Source organism: Leptopilina heterotoma, unplaced genomic scaffold (assembly GCF_015476425.1).
Source record: "Leptopilina heterotoma isolate Lh14 unplaced genomic scaffold, ASM1547642v1 Lhet_11, whole genome shotgun sequence".
Taxonomy (NCBI): domain Eukaryota; kingdom Metazoa; phylum Arthropoda; class Insecta; order Hymenoptera; family Figitidae; genus Leptopilina; species Leptopilina heterotoma.
In genome coordinates this window covers 439,524-455,523 of record NW_025110829.1, presented here as the reverse complement: position 1 = coordinate 455,523, position 16,000 = coordinate 439,524, and the positions used below count along the sequence as shown (strand labels likewise).

Below are 16,000 nucleotides of genomic sequence, written 5' to 3'. Positions count from 1 at the left end.
AACTATTGAATTTTGGTAAAATCTTTTTAGAATAATAATTGAAATTTGATAAAATCTTTTTAAAACAATTGGATTTTGGTAAAATCTTTTTAGAATAATTGAAATTTGATAAAATCTTTTTAAAACAATTGGATTTTGGTAAAATCTTTTTAAAATAATTGAATTTTGGTAAAATTTTTTTAAAATAATTAAAATTTTAAAGAATCTTTTTAAAACAATGGAAATTATAAAAAATCTTTTTAAAACAATTGAATTTTGGTAAAATCTTTTTAAAATAATTGAAATTTGATAAAACCTTTTAAAATTAATTGAAATTTAAAAAATGTAAAATAAATACTAATCAAATTTTTAAAGAATTTTAATTATAAATATTTAAACACGATTTCTCCGAAAATTTAATAAGAATCTAAAAAAGTAAATTTAAAAAAAAGTTAATTTACTTTGTTCGAAAATAAGTAAATCTTGAAAAATTATTATAAAATAATTCTAAAAATTAGTTTTTTAAAAATATTCTAATGTAATTTTTCTAAAATCATTGAATTTCTTTAAAGAATTTTTGTATAATTTAAAAAAAACTAAGTCATTTTTTGAAGAATTTTAATTAAAAATTTTCAACATGATTGTCTTCTCCGTTCTCCAGTATGTTAAAAATAATTCTTAAAAATTCCAATGTTTGAATTATTTTTTGTACCTATGCATTTTAAATTTTCGGAAATATATGTTATTTGAAAATATTGAAAATAATAAAATTTTAAAAATTTCGAATAAAAAAAATTTTAAGCTTTACTTTTAAAAAAAAAAATTTAATATAATTTTTTAGAAGCTAATTTTCATGAATTTCCATTTTCGTAAATTTACACTTGAAGGTTTATCATTAAATTTTTTTAAGAATTTAATTATTTTTACTTTGCAATTAAATTTCTTCAAAAGTTGATTTTCAAAAATTTTAATGATTCTTGAAAAAAATTAATTCTTTTCAATTAAATTTTACAAAATTTCAATTGTTTCAAACCTTTTTATAATTGTATATTTCGAAAATTTAATTAGAAAAATTATTCAAAAATAATTTTTGAAAGATTTGATTGCAGTTATTTTTCACACTAGAAAAATCGAAATAATTTGCAATTTATACTAAAAATGTGGTATTTTGTTGCAATATTCGGAAGAAAAGGTGAGAAAGTCTCAATTTTTTAAAATAAGTAAAAAAAAATATCATTTTTTGAAAATAGTAGAAAAAAGTAGAAAAAGTCATAATATCCGAGGCCTAATATTAATTGTTATCATTATTACTTATAATCATTATTTTAATTATTTTTTATTACTTTAATAAATTATTATTATTATTATTATTATTATCAACCATATCTATAAAAAAAATGGTTTGGAAACAAATTTCGCGAAATATATAAAATAAAATAAAAATTTGCAAACGAAAAATAAAAGTTTATATTTTTGACCTGCGTTTAAGTTTGAATATAAAATAATTATTTAATTATTGAAAAATAATTAATTTCGAGGAACATTATTAAAAATAATTGATTTTTGGAGAATTTTAGTTAAAAATTCTAGAAAAATAATAATTAATTTTAAATGATATATGAAAATAATTTTGAACAATTTAAAATTTTTTTTACAGTACTACAGTGAAACCTGTCGGAATGCAACACTCGATTGTTTAAATTTTATCACAGTAAATCAATTTTACAATGCTTAAAAAATTGTTTTATAATTTAATTTTTGTTATATTTTTACAATATTCTGCAGCTAAGTGAAAATAGTTCTTGTTGAACATTTTCGAATAGAAAATTTTTTTTTTAAATAGAGTTGCATTCCGTCAGGTTTCACTGTAATATTATTCCTGAAAGTTACTAAATTTCAAAAGGTTTCAATTTTAAATTTTTTAGGGTCAGGAAAATAATAAAAATTCTGTCTGGAAGTCAGGCAAAAGTCAGAATTAAATTTTTGTGGCAACTTTGTTTTTGTCGGACAGTGTTATTAATTTAAATTAACATTTGTTACCCGCTCCCAAGAATAAGGTACATAAGAAGCAAAAAATTTTAGGTTATTTTTCTACCTTTTGGAGTAGAAAAAAACGTTTTGAAAACAAATTTCGCAAAATGTATATATAGAATAAAATAAAAATTTGCAAACAGTGAAAAGTTTATATTTTTTTATATTTTATTGATGAAATAAAAATTGTGTAAAAAAATTTCTTGAATTCAACAAGATTAATTGAGAAATCTGGTAAATAAACATACATAGAGAAGAATGAAAAATGATTTTGAATTGGTGGAGAATGAGAGAGAAAGAGAAATAGAGGAACTGGAGCGAAATGAAATCAACGCGAAGAGAGACGCGAGTTCCTGGGTTTTGATGTATCGGCATCAGGCCGGATAGATGGATTACAATCATTCCGGGCAAAAGGGGTGGTCAAATACCGTGACCATATACACACAGATATAGTTTCAAGAGTACCTGATTGTACACTACGTGAATATTGTAAATACGCACGTGGGTAGCAATTCTACGAATAGCCATCAACAGTCTCTCTCGTCAAACTTTCCTAATACTTAAATTACCAATAAAAAAAAAATGTATAAATTTATTAAAAAATAAATAAATTTTCTCAACAAAAAATTTATTTATTTATTCCTAATTTATTTTTTCTGTCAATTTTGACGAAGTTTTAATTTTATTTTGTTATTTCAGGCGCATTTCTTTCACTGTTTTTGTATATTACGAACTTTTGTACTTTTATTTTTCTTTTTCTTCTCATTAATTTTTTATATAGTCATCAACAGTGTTGTAAATGAATTTTCTCATTAAAAATGATATGTCACCGATACCAGGGAGGATTATCTCTCTCTTTCCGGTTGTTTACGTCCCTCACTCTTCACGGGTCCTATTCTCTCTCACTCACTCTTTTCCGCAGGAAACTGAAATTAAGCATGTACCGATGCGTCAGACTATGGAAGCTTAATCCCAGCAGTAGACAAATAACAACGTACTGGTGTTTGTATCACAAAATGTGCAATGCTTCATGTAAACGAATTCAAACGATAGTTATTTTTTTTATTCTCGAATTTATGTTTTGAAAAAAAAGTTACTTACAATTTTTCAGATGGTGGATAAAAGGGAACAAATTTTTTTTTTCGGACAATAATTTGTCTTCAGTTTTTCTTGACAAAATTATTTTTTTATTCAGAGAAAACATTTTCTGTTGATATCAGACAATAAGTAAAAAAGTTGTCCTGAAAAATGAGGATAGAATTATTTTCCATTTTTTTTGCGATATGTCAAAATTTTCTCCCGATATCTAAGTATTTAATTATGTTAGTAGTCAATATTGCCGGAAATTTTCCTGGCAAAATGCTTAGAAACTTGTTTGGGAAAAATTATTATAAGATGTAAAAAATTTTAAAGTACAATAAAACAGAAATTTTAACAAATTTCTATCTTATTGTACTTCAAAATTTTTTTTATCAATACACTACAATATTCTCTGGCAATTCACTTTAATTTTTCTTGGCAATTCTCTTCAATTTTTTCTGGAAATATATTTTAATTTTTTATTGCAATACACTTTATTTTTTCCTGTCAATACATTTTAATTTTTCCTGTCAATCTATACAAATAATTTTTCCTGTCAGTGCTCTTTAAAATTTCCTATCTATTGAAATTAATTTTTCTTGATATTACATTTCAATATTTCCCGGAAAATTATTTCAATTTTCCTAGCAATATACGTCAGCATTCCCTTGCAGTTTACTTCAATTTAGCAATTTTGAAATAAGCAAGAAGCAATTAGAAAATATTTGAATATTTCTTGTCAATACTCTTCAATATTCCTTGGAATATTGCTATTCCTGGAAATTCAATTTAATTTTTCCTGGCAATACACTTTAATATTTCCTGGTAATTAAATTCAATTTTATTATCAAAATAAACGGAAATATCCCTTGGAAAAATAGACTTGGCAAAATATTTAAATAATTTCCATGACAAATTTAAATAAATTTTTCCTGGCAATACACTTTAATATTCCCTGGCAATTCAATTTAATTTTACTAACAAAATAAACTGAAATATTCCTTGGAAAAATAGACTTGGCGATACACTTAAATAATTCCTATGGCAATTTTAAATAAATTTTTCCTGGCAATACACTGCAATGTTACCCAGGATTTTACTTTAATTTTTTCAACAAAGAAATTACAATTTTAAATAGAAACATATTTCAACATTTTTATTTTTGTACTTTAATATTCTCTGAGAATTTACATCAATTTTCCTGGCAAAAATTTTAATATTGAGAGAAATATATAAGTAAATAAATAAATAAATATTCTTTGGCAAATCACATCAGTTTTCCCAGTAAATAAATTGAAATATCCCCTGAAAAAATGTTACACTATTTCTTGGCAATATGCAATTGAATATTTTCTGGAAATTTGAATAAATTTTTCCTGTCAAAAAAATTTGAAAATTGGGGAAATTTTAAATAAATATTCTTTGGTAATTTACTTCAGTTTTCCCAGTAAATAAATTGAAATATTCCCAGAAAAAATTCTACAATATTTCTTAGCAATACAAGTAAATATTTTCTGTAAATTTGCATCAATTTTTCCTGGCAAAAAAATTTGAATATTGGGGGGAATTTTAAATAAATATTCTTTGGCAATTTACTTCTATTTTACCAAGAAATAAACTGAAATACTCCACATAATATTTTTGGCCAATACCCTTCAATATTTTCTGTCAATTTACATCAATTTTTCCTGACAATGTCCATTAATATTTCCTATAGGAATTTGCTTCAATTTTCCCCAGAAATAAACTACAAATTACTGTGTAAAAATACTTAAATATTTCTCTGCAACTAATTTGAAAACTTCCTATTAATACTGCGAAAAAAATTAATTTTTCTTCCTGAAAATATTTTCCTAGCTATTTCTTAAAATTATTTATCAAATACATATCTGAAAGTTCAGCTAATACTGCATCACTGGTTTTTCTGGGTAATATTTTTCGAAATTTTCCGCGGCAATATGAAATTAACTTTCAATATTTATCTTGAATCGATATTGTTTCAATAGTTTTCCTGGCAATATTATTAAAAAATTATCTGTCTGAAAAAAGAGATAAATTTTCTATGATTTCCCTGGTAATATAGTTTAATTTTCCCTGGCAATATTATTAAAAAATTATCTGTCTGAAAAAAAGATCAATTTTCTATGATTCCCCTGGTAATATAGTTTAATTTTCCCTGGTAATAAAAAATCTTATAATTATCTATAATTTTTCCATGAAAGAAAAAGTCACTAGTGTCTCAAATTTTCATGGCAAAATACTTGACAGTTTTCCTAAGAATTGCCTCCTTCTTTTTCAAAGAAAATTTTCCTTCCTGATTTTTCCTTTTTTTAGAAAAATACTTTAATATCTCCTCATCCCAAGTTTTCCTGGCAATATACTTGGAAATTTTTTGCTCAATTTTTCGATTTCATTGTATAAATTTTAAGTCAATGCCTCAAATTTTCCCGGCAATATGCTTAGAAATTCACTTATTTACTATTTTTCCACTCACAGTACAAATTTCAGTATAGTTTTCCAGGAAAAAACTTCAATATCTTCTCATTCTAAGTTTTCCTGGCAATATTGTTGAAAATGTTTGATTATCTATGGCAGAATTATCTTTCATTGTTATTTCAAGATTAAAAGAAATTGATTCGTTACTATTTTATTTTTTTTATTAATTATAAATATTATAAATTTATAAATAAAATTTAACTAATTTTCCAGGCAAAATACCTTGAAATTCAAATGAATATTTTCAGTTCTTCAACTCACTATATAAATTTTTAAGTCACTGCTGCAAATTTTCCTGGCAATACGATTATAAATTCACCTGACAATGTTTCTATTCACAATTTTTCGACTTTCTGTATAAATTTTAAATTAATGCCTCAAGTTTTCCTGGCAATATGCATCAAAATTCACCTATTATTTTCTATTTTTCGACGTAGTGTATAATTCCCAAGTAAATGCCTCAAATTTTCCTGGCAATATGCTTCAAAATTTAGCAGCTAATAAATATTATTTTCATTTTTTTCAATTTCCTTTATATAAATATATAAATTTTACATTAATGCCTCAAATTTTCCTGGCAATATGCTTAAAAATTCAGCTGTTAATATATTATTATCAATTTTTCGTCTCTTAAATATATATTTTAAGTCACTGCTGCAAATTTTCCTGGCAATATGCTCAGAAATTTACCTATTATTTTCAATTTTTCGACTCACTGCGTATAAATTTTAAGTCTGTCTCAAATTTTCCCGGCAATACATCAAAAAAAAAAAAATTTTTGGAAAATACTTTTTTAATTATCATATATTAATACTGTGTCAACTTTTCTTGGCAATATGTTTCATCAACTATTTTTTAATAGTTGATTAATAATTTGACCATAAAAGTAAAAATACCTAATCTCATTTTCCTGAACAATATTCATCACAAACTAAATAATTTTCGTCAGTTTTCAATTCACAATAATGAAAAAAAAAAATTGATAATAAATTTCCATCCATTATCAAATTTTTTTTAGTAGATGGAAGATAGAAAAAAAAATTTCGTCAATTATTTCAAGATTTGGTATTTTTGTCGAATGACGATGACGATGATGATGATGATGATGATGTGGTCTTATTGCACCAAATGCCAAGCCATAAACGTGGTCGTGGCACAGGAAGAAGGCAGGGGCACATCCGTATCGTGGTCAGAAACCCGTGACCCCCCGCACATACACACACACACACTCACAATATGATACAAAACGTATATAAAGCTGCCCGTGGTTTTACCGAGGATTATCCCCCTCCCCCCTTCCCTTCAAAACCCTCCTCTAGTCTTTTCAACATGATATTTCAGTCCACCCAGTGGTTATCCGCCTATTTTCATGTCGTTATAAAGCCACTCTCTACTGTCGAAACGGAAATCTCTCGTCTTTACGACTAAAACAAAAAAAAAAAAAAAAAGAAGAATAAAGGATGAATATAATCTCATATTTTCCCCTCCACAGTGAATTTGCAAATGTCATTTTTTTCCATACTATTCCATATTTCAATTATTTCTTCATATATTTATTACTTTTACAGAGAAAAGAAATTGATCATGAATTAAAATATTTTCGATTCAATTTTATTTATTTAATAATAATTTTATTAATTTTATTCAAGGGGCAGAAAAAAAATTCAAATTTTAATGGTTGCTACAGGTCAGGGAATTTGGGGAAATGCCGCAGGGAATGTTATTAAAAGTACTGAACAAAAATTAAATTTCTCTCAGAATTCATATAACAAAATTCTAAATTTTGTTTTGAATATTTTTGAATATTTTTTATTCTTAAGATTTAAATATTTTCATTTTGCCTTGAAACTTGGAAATTATCAATAATTTTAATAAAAAAAATTTTTTAACTTTTCTATTTTTGACAATAATTTATTTCAAATAATATAATTCTTGAAGATCTATTAAAAAATTAGTATAATGTAAAAAAAAGTTGGAATCATGAATGTACTTCACTTGGTTACTAAGAATAAATATCATTTTTTACTATTATTACAATGAACTTTTCATTTGTTTAAACAATTTATTATTGTTTATTTATAACAATTCCATAAAAAAATAGAGAAATGCAAAATTCTAAAAATTTGTCAGCTTTTATTGATATTATTTAATGTTAAATCAATAAACTAAATAAAATGCTATATTAAATTTGCGATTAGTTATTATTTAGCATTGTTTAAACAATTAATTGTTGATATATGTTAACTTTATACCCACGCACATAGAAAGATGCAGTTTTTTTCTAATATTGCAATTTTTGAACCTAATAATAACCGATAAATGTTAAATGTCAAATCGCTATTTTAGCAATTGTTTAAACAAATAATTGTTATTTAGTAACTTTTTTTCTATTGCACCTAGAAAGACGCAATTTTTTTTTATAATTTTGCAAATTTTTGGACCTTTTTATAATAACTGATAAATATTATATTGCAAAATTTCGAAAATAACTGCACCTTTTTTAGTGCATTAGAAAAAAAGTTAATAAATAACAATTATTTGTTTAAACAATTTCTAAAATAGCGATTTGACATTTAACATTCATCAGTTTTTATAAATAGGTCCGAAAATTGCAAAATTAGAAAAAAACTGCATCTTTTTAGGGGCAACAGGAAAAAAGTTAATAAATAACAATCAATTATTTGTTTAAACAATCTCTAAAATATCGATTTGACATTTAATATTTATCGGTTATGATAAGTAGCTCCATAAATTGTAAAATTAGAAAAAAACTGCGTCTTTCTAGGCGCAATGGGTGAAAAGTTAATAAATAACAACAATTGTTTATTTAAACAATTTTATGCAATATTTGTAAGTAGTTTAAATGCCTTATTTAAAATATTAATTTATTACTATGCAGTACGAAACAAATTAATTGCTTTACACAAATTTGTTGATTTCTAGTTTTATTTGAAAATGTTATATAAATAATCAATAATAAATTGTTTAAACAAATGAAAAATTTATCGTAACATGAATAAATTAGACTACTAGGCAACATAAAACAATTGTAGTAAAAAATTTCGATGAAAAATAATTGAATTTCAAAAGGTTTCAATTTGAAATTTTCAAAAGATTGAATTTAATTATAAAAAATAATTATATCGTGAATTTCGAAAAGGCTCAATTGAATTTTTTGAAATTTTACAAGAGGCCAGCTTTTTTGTAAGAACTAGATGCTATGATATATGAAAAAATAATAGAATAATTGTCGAAAATAATTTTCGAAATTCACGATTCAATTGATTTAGAGAAGAATTTTAGTTCAAAATTTCAGAAAATAATTGAATTTTGAAAAAGTTTCAAATTAAAATCTTTGAAAATCTGAATTTTCAATATATACTTTTAATTAAGAATTCTACAGAACAATTTTTTTTGAAAATTTTTAATTTCAATTCTTTGAAAAATTAAGTAGTTGAAATTTTTAAAAATAAATTTAATTATTAATTATTTAATTATTGAAAAATAATTTATTTTTGAGGAATATTATTAAAAAATAAATGATTTAATGGAGAATTGTAGTTAAAAATTCTAGAGAAGAATAATAATTGATTTTATATGATATATATGAAAATAATTTTGAACAATTTTTAATTTTTTTACAGTACAGTGAAACCTGTCAGAGTGCAAATCGATTTTTTAAATTTTATTACAGTAAATCAATTTTATAATGCATGCAAAATTGTTTTATAATTTAATTTTTGTTTTATTTTTACAATATTCTGCAATTAAATGAAAATAGTTCTTGTTGAACATTTTTGAATAGAAAAAATTTGTTTTAATTAAAGTTGCATTCCGACAGGTTTCACTGTAATTTTCCAAAAATTTCTTTTTCTAATAAAGATAATTTTCAAATTTCTTTTTTTAACAATATACAATTTTTCTATTGACGAGCAATAGGTATATGATTAAAAAATAAAATTTATGAAAAATTCTTAATTCTTTAAAAAGATAATTAAGATTTCGTTAAAAAGTTTTAATAAAAAACCAAGTTGAAGTCCACAACGTTGATCAACGAAAAAAATTGTTTAGTTTGTAAATTAATTAAAAATGCGCAGCAATATTGACACAAAAATATTTAGAAAAAAATATTGATGCTTATATTTTGATAATAATTATTTTACAATTAAATATTAAATTAAAAATAATACTTGAAAGTATTAAATAAATTTTTTTCGTTGATAAACGTTGTAGACTTCAACTTCGTATAAAAAATATTAAATAATCTAGTTAAAAATTGTAATTAATAAATAGAAATTATAGAGATTTTTTTTCCTAAAGATATTTAAAATTCTCTAAAAAAATATTCATTTTTGAAATTTTGGTATAAAAATGCTGCAAATTATTATTTCTTTTTTTTCAAAGAAGAACAAAATTTTGTTAAAAAATTGTAATAAGAAGAAAGGAATTTCATAAAATTTTTTCTTCTGTTTCAAAAAGAAACATAATTTTGTTAACAGAATTGTGATTGAAAAGCTGAAAATATGCAAAATAGTTTCTATTTCCTAATCTTAATTTTTAAAAAATTTTCTAACTTTTATCAAAATTATGGAATTTTACAAATTTCATGAAAATAAATGAAATAAATATTAGAAATCATAACTTTTTAGAAAAACTTTTTTTAGAAATCAAAATTTCTTAGAAAAAGTTTTTTTATAAAACATATTTTATTAAAAATCGTTTGTATTGGACAAAAAAGGACAATTCTAATACAAACATAATTATTGTTTGATTCTTAGGTACCATATTAATTCTTGGGAGCGCGACTTCGTTTTAAAAATAATATTTTCAGTCGACTAATTTTCTCTAATAAAAAATAATTTAATAATTTATTCTTAATAATAAAAATTAAATTAAATTAATTAATTAATTAATTAAATTAAATTTTTAAAAACTATTTGTCCGAATGTTTTCGTTTTATTCTTCTTTACTATAAAAATTAACAAAAAAAAATGTAATTTTCTGACTTTATCACTCGGTAGTCTTAATGATAAATAAAGTTCATAATTTTATGGCGAAAAATTAAATTTTTTTCGTGGAATTTTCTGGGTCATCAGTGTGAATGTATAAACAAAAGTTGGGGGAAAAAAAGGTGTCCAGGAAGTGAATTGCAGTGAATTAGAGACGGCAACGGTTTTGTATGAAATGTTTAAGGGAGCGCAGAAATCAGAAGGGTGTCCAATTGGCTGTGTAATGTTAGAAGGGGTTGTGCCTCTCGACCTCGAGGCACCCCTCGAGTCGCTTATAGCAATACGTATTTATATATATATCTATATATATGTATATTGCAATCATATTCATGGCTATCGCTCTCTGTAGACCTGCGATTCAAAAGCATATATATATACGTGCATTCATCGCCAAAGACACTTGAATGGGCATTACACACCATCCTTATGATTCTCCCATTCACTGTTACCCAACGATTTACTAATCCACTAATTCCTTACAAAATCAAACACAATAACACAAAGTTCCAAAAACAAAATTCAATAATCTTCCCTTTCATTGGAATTCGTTATCTTCTTAAATTGTTTTTAACTACTATTTCTATTTTTTTGTATTTATTCTCTCACAGTTTTTTTCTAAGGATTTCAAATTGAGACAAAAAAAGAATCAAAATGTTGCTTCGCAACACTTTTGATTCGTTTTTTGTCTCTATTTGATATTAGAAAAATTCTGCTCTTCCTAAGTCCAAAAATATAATTTAATTAAAATACACTTGATGAAAAATATTTCGTTCATTTAGATAAATAATAAAAAAAATTAAATAAATAATAAAAATAGAAGGTTAAAATAAATAATAAATAAATAATGAAATAAATAATAAAATAACTATTAACTAAATAAATAATAAAATAAATAATGAAATAAATAATAAAATAACTAATAACTAAATAAATAAATAAAATATTAAATTTTTCTCTAAATTGGAGATGATTTTTGGCCCATGGAAAAAATTTTTCCACCAAAAATATTCGATAAATGAAACATTCTATAATTTGAATTTTTTATGTCCCTGCGGAGAAAATTACAGAAATTTTATAATTATAATAAATATTAATAAAAAAAACCTTTTTTTTCAATCGACTAAAAGGGAGAGATTTTATCGAATTACCACCTTTTTCATCACTCACATTAAAAAAATGTAATACCAATTTTTAAAATAAATTTCTAAAAACTATTTTATACTTTTATGAAAATGAAAACGAAAATTATAAGAGGATTTGCAAATTCATAATCCAATTAATATACTTTAATGAAAATGAAAACGAAAATTATAAGAGGATTTGCAAATTCATAATCCAATTAATATATATAATACAATGTGAAAAACAATAAAATTGGATTTAATTTCGACCCATTCTTCTCGTAGGTCAGATTTTATATTTCTTCTTTTTTTTCGCCAGCAAAATTATTTCTGTCGAAAATTATTATCACTTATATTTAAATATCATTTAAATATTTTGTTTTATGACTAAATTAACGTCATTTTTAATACATTATTAACAGGTGAATATAAATAAAAAAAATATTTAATAATAATAATAAAAATCTAATGGTAAAAAGAAAATAATTTTTTATAGAAATTTATAGTTTGCGTTGGTCTAGGGGAATAGTTACGCGATTGCTAACCTAACGATCAGGGTTCGATTCTCCTCATCGAAGGTGAAATTTTAAATTTTAAATTATAAATTATGGTGATTAGAATAAGTAAATTGTTATAATTAAATAAATAAATAAAAGATTGTAATATAACAATAACAATAATAATAATAATAGGTAATAATAATAAAGATAATTATTATTATTATTATTATTATTATTATTATTATTATTATTATTATTATTATTTTAACTTCTTTCAAATTTAATATTATAATTATTGTTATTTATAATAATTATAATTATAGGAAAGGAATTTATCATTCGGTATTAATTATAATACTAATTATAATATTAATTATAATTATAATAATAATTATAATTATAATATTAATAATGACAATAATTATAATATTTATAATAATATTAACAATAAGAATAATAATGTTAATAATAAAAATAGTAATCATTGTCCGAATGTTTTCGTTTTATTTACCATGTTTTATAAAAAAAAATCTCGGACATTAAAGATTATTATTATTATTATTTACCAAAAATAGTAACAATAATTACAATTATAATAATAAAATTAGTGATAATAATTTAATATTATTAATTATAGTGCAAATGGGCTTCAAATGCAATTTTTTTCTTTTCATAAATTAAAAATAAGAACCTAAGAAAGAGTTTTATACTTGTATAAATAATTCAGTTATCAGCCTGAATATAATTATAAGAAAAAGAAATTAAAAATTAATTATTAATTATAAATTATTATTAATTTTCGATAATTAGTACCTGCACTTCATTTTTGGTGTTAGCAGCCACCCATGCCTCTGCCATCGTTTCCATCACGCTTTGAAAATCCATTCCCTTCAAACAAAAACCTCTCAATAATCCCCCGTGTCGAATGAAGACGCCATTCGTGTAAGTGAGATTATTTTCCTTCTTTTTTCAATTTTTAATTTGCTTGACAAAAATTTAAGAATTTTATTTTCTTCAATTTAAATTAAACGCAAAACAACTTGCGTCACTTATTTAAATGCAATCCTATAAACCGTCTCAATTTCAATCGACGACCTCCCAAATTAGCGGGAAATCGATGAATTTTAAAAATCATCTCCAAGTTTATAGCCATTTTTTTATCCTCGAAATTATCACTTCACTTTCATTGTATTAATTTTGTACACTTGTTTCACTACGATTTTATTTTTTTGTTCCTATTCTTGTTTAACAATAAATTATTGTTAAATTATTGTTAATTATTGTTAATAATTGTTAATAATTGTTAATAATTGTTAATAATTGTTAATTATTGTTAATCAATTATTATTAATTATTTTTCCTTAATTTCAATTATTTCGACAGTTAATTTTTTTTTGTAAATTACAAATTGTATTATTTACAATATTTTGTTGTTGTTGTTTGCCCATGAGTTAGCACAAGAGAGGGAATTATTAAAATTCCAGACTTTGGTAAATTATTTTCTTCTGTAACATTTTTTAAAAATGTTTTTTTTTCATTACAGAATCGTTCGGGAATTAACAATTTTTTTTAATCACATTAAAACATTTTTTTTTTGTTTAAAAAAAACAAAATGTCACAATAAAAATTTTTGAGTTAAAAGAAACACTTTTTTTTTTAATTATAAAAATCACTGATTTTTTTTGGAGAAAAAAAAGAATTTTTTTTTCTTCGTCGTGTACCACGTGGTGTGATTAAAAAAAAAGCGGAATGATAGAAAACAGATTCGTTGAGAACGGCATCCGAACCGCGACTGTGCGTGTTTAGTATGTTGAAGCGTCGCGGCGCACGTTTTGCCCCACCGATACCCTACCCACGTTCACATTCTCGACTACCCCTCTCCTTTATTCCTGCTTCATACGCGATTCCCTCACCATCGTTCCAGCATCCTGGTCCACGGATGGCTCACCCTCAGTCTTAAGGAGGTATCCTCATCATCCCCAGATCTCCAGTTCCGTCTCACTTCCTCGCTGGGGCGGTTCCGCGAGATCCTTTCAAACATCAGGAGAGGGGAATGTGCTCTCTCAAGGCAGAAGAGGGGATATTGTTGTGGAATTTTTTTTTTTTTTAATTTCATTGCATAGTATGATTTAAAATAGTACAGAAAGTTTTTAGAAATTAAAAAGGTTAACTTAACCAGTGGTATTTGAATTTTGGCTGGGATAGCAGAAAAAATTGTTTGGGACAGCAAAAAACTGCAATTATGGTCGTAACCAATAAACTTCTTTTTAATAGAAAATAAAAGTCTTTGGAGAAAGCAGTAAACTTTTTTTGGATAACCAAAAAAACGCTTTTGGGATAACCAATAAACTTTTTTGGGATAACCGATTTAATATTTTGGGACAGACATTAACCATCTTTGAGATAATCAATAAACTTTATTGGAACAACTATGAAACTTTTTTGCTATAACCGACTTACTTTTTTGGGACAATCAATAAATTACTTTGGAATAAGCAATAAACTTCATTGGGACAATTAATAAACTTTTTTGGGACAATCGATTTACTGCTTCTTTGGAATGGACATTACATTTTTTTTGGGACAACTATTAAACTTCTTTAAAATTTTAAATAAACTTCTTTGGGACAAAATTACACTTTTATGGGATAACCGACTTCCTTCTTTGGGACAATCAATAAACTACTTTATTGGAATGAAGAATGTATTACGCGTCTTTGGAATAACCAATAAACTTCTTTTCGATAACCAATAAACTTTATTGGGACAACTAATAAACTTTTTTGGGAAAACCAATTTACTTCTTTGAGAAAATCAATTTACTTCTTTGGGATAACCGACTTACTTCTTTAAAATAGATATTCAATTTCTTTGCGATAAACAAAAAAACTGTTTTAGAACAAATAATAAACTTCTCTTGATAGCCAACTTACTTATTTGGGACAACTAATAAACTTCTATGAGATAATCAATAAACTTCTTTGGGACAACTATTGGAATTTTTTGTGACAACCGACTTACTTTTTTGGGACAACTATTACAGTTTTTTGTGATAACTTACTTCTTTTGGATAGACATAAAATTTCTTTGGGATAAACAACATTCTTCTGTGAGATAACCAATAAACTCTATTGGGGTAAAAAATAAACTTCTTTGAGATAATCAATAAACTTCTTTGGGACAACTATTGGAATTTTTTGTGACAACCGACTTACTTTTTTGGAATATACATTAAATATGTTTGGGATAAACAATAAACTTCTTTAGGTCAAATAATAAACTTCTTTTTGATAACCAACTTACTTATTTGGGACAACTAATAAACTTCCATGAGATAATCAATAAACTTCTTTGGGACAACTATTACACTTCTTTGACATAACCGACTTACTTCTTTGGGATAGACAATAAATATCTTTGGGATAAACAATAAATTTCTTTAGGAAAAATAATGAAGTTCTTTTTGATAAACAACTTACTTCTTTGGGACAACTAATAAACTTCTATGAGATAATCCATAAACTTCTTTGGGACAACTATTTCACTTTTTTGACATAATCGACTTACTTCTTTGGGATAGACATAAAATTTCTTTGGGATAAAAAATAAACTCCCTTAGGACAAATAATGAAGTTCTTTTTGATAACCAACTTACAGCTTTGGGACAACTATTAAAATTTTTTGTTATAACTTAGTTACTTTTTTTGGGATAGACATAAAATTTCTTCTAGAAAACCAACTTTCTTCTCTGGGATGGCTAATAAAGTTCTTTGGGACAACTATT

General features: G+C 24.1%; 1 protein-coding gene across 1 annotated transcript in view; it reads right to left on the bottom strand.

Annotated features, from left to right (window-relative positions):
• Positions 1-13,536, bottom strand: part of LOC122503965 (homeobox protein dve-1) — a 107,669-nt gene extending 94,133 nt beyond the window's left edge. The window contains exon 1 of the mRNA XM_043614771.1: positions 13,030-13,536. Coding sequence (XP_043470706.1) covers positions 13,030-13,101 — 72 coding nt within the window. The 5' untranslated portion in view covers positions 13,102-13,536. The remainder of the gene's footprint in view (positions 1-13,029) is intronic.
• Between the last annotated feature and the right edge of the window lie 2,464 nt (positions 13,537-16,000).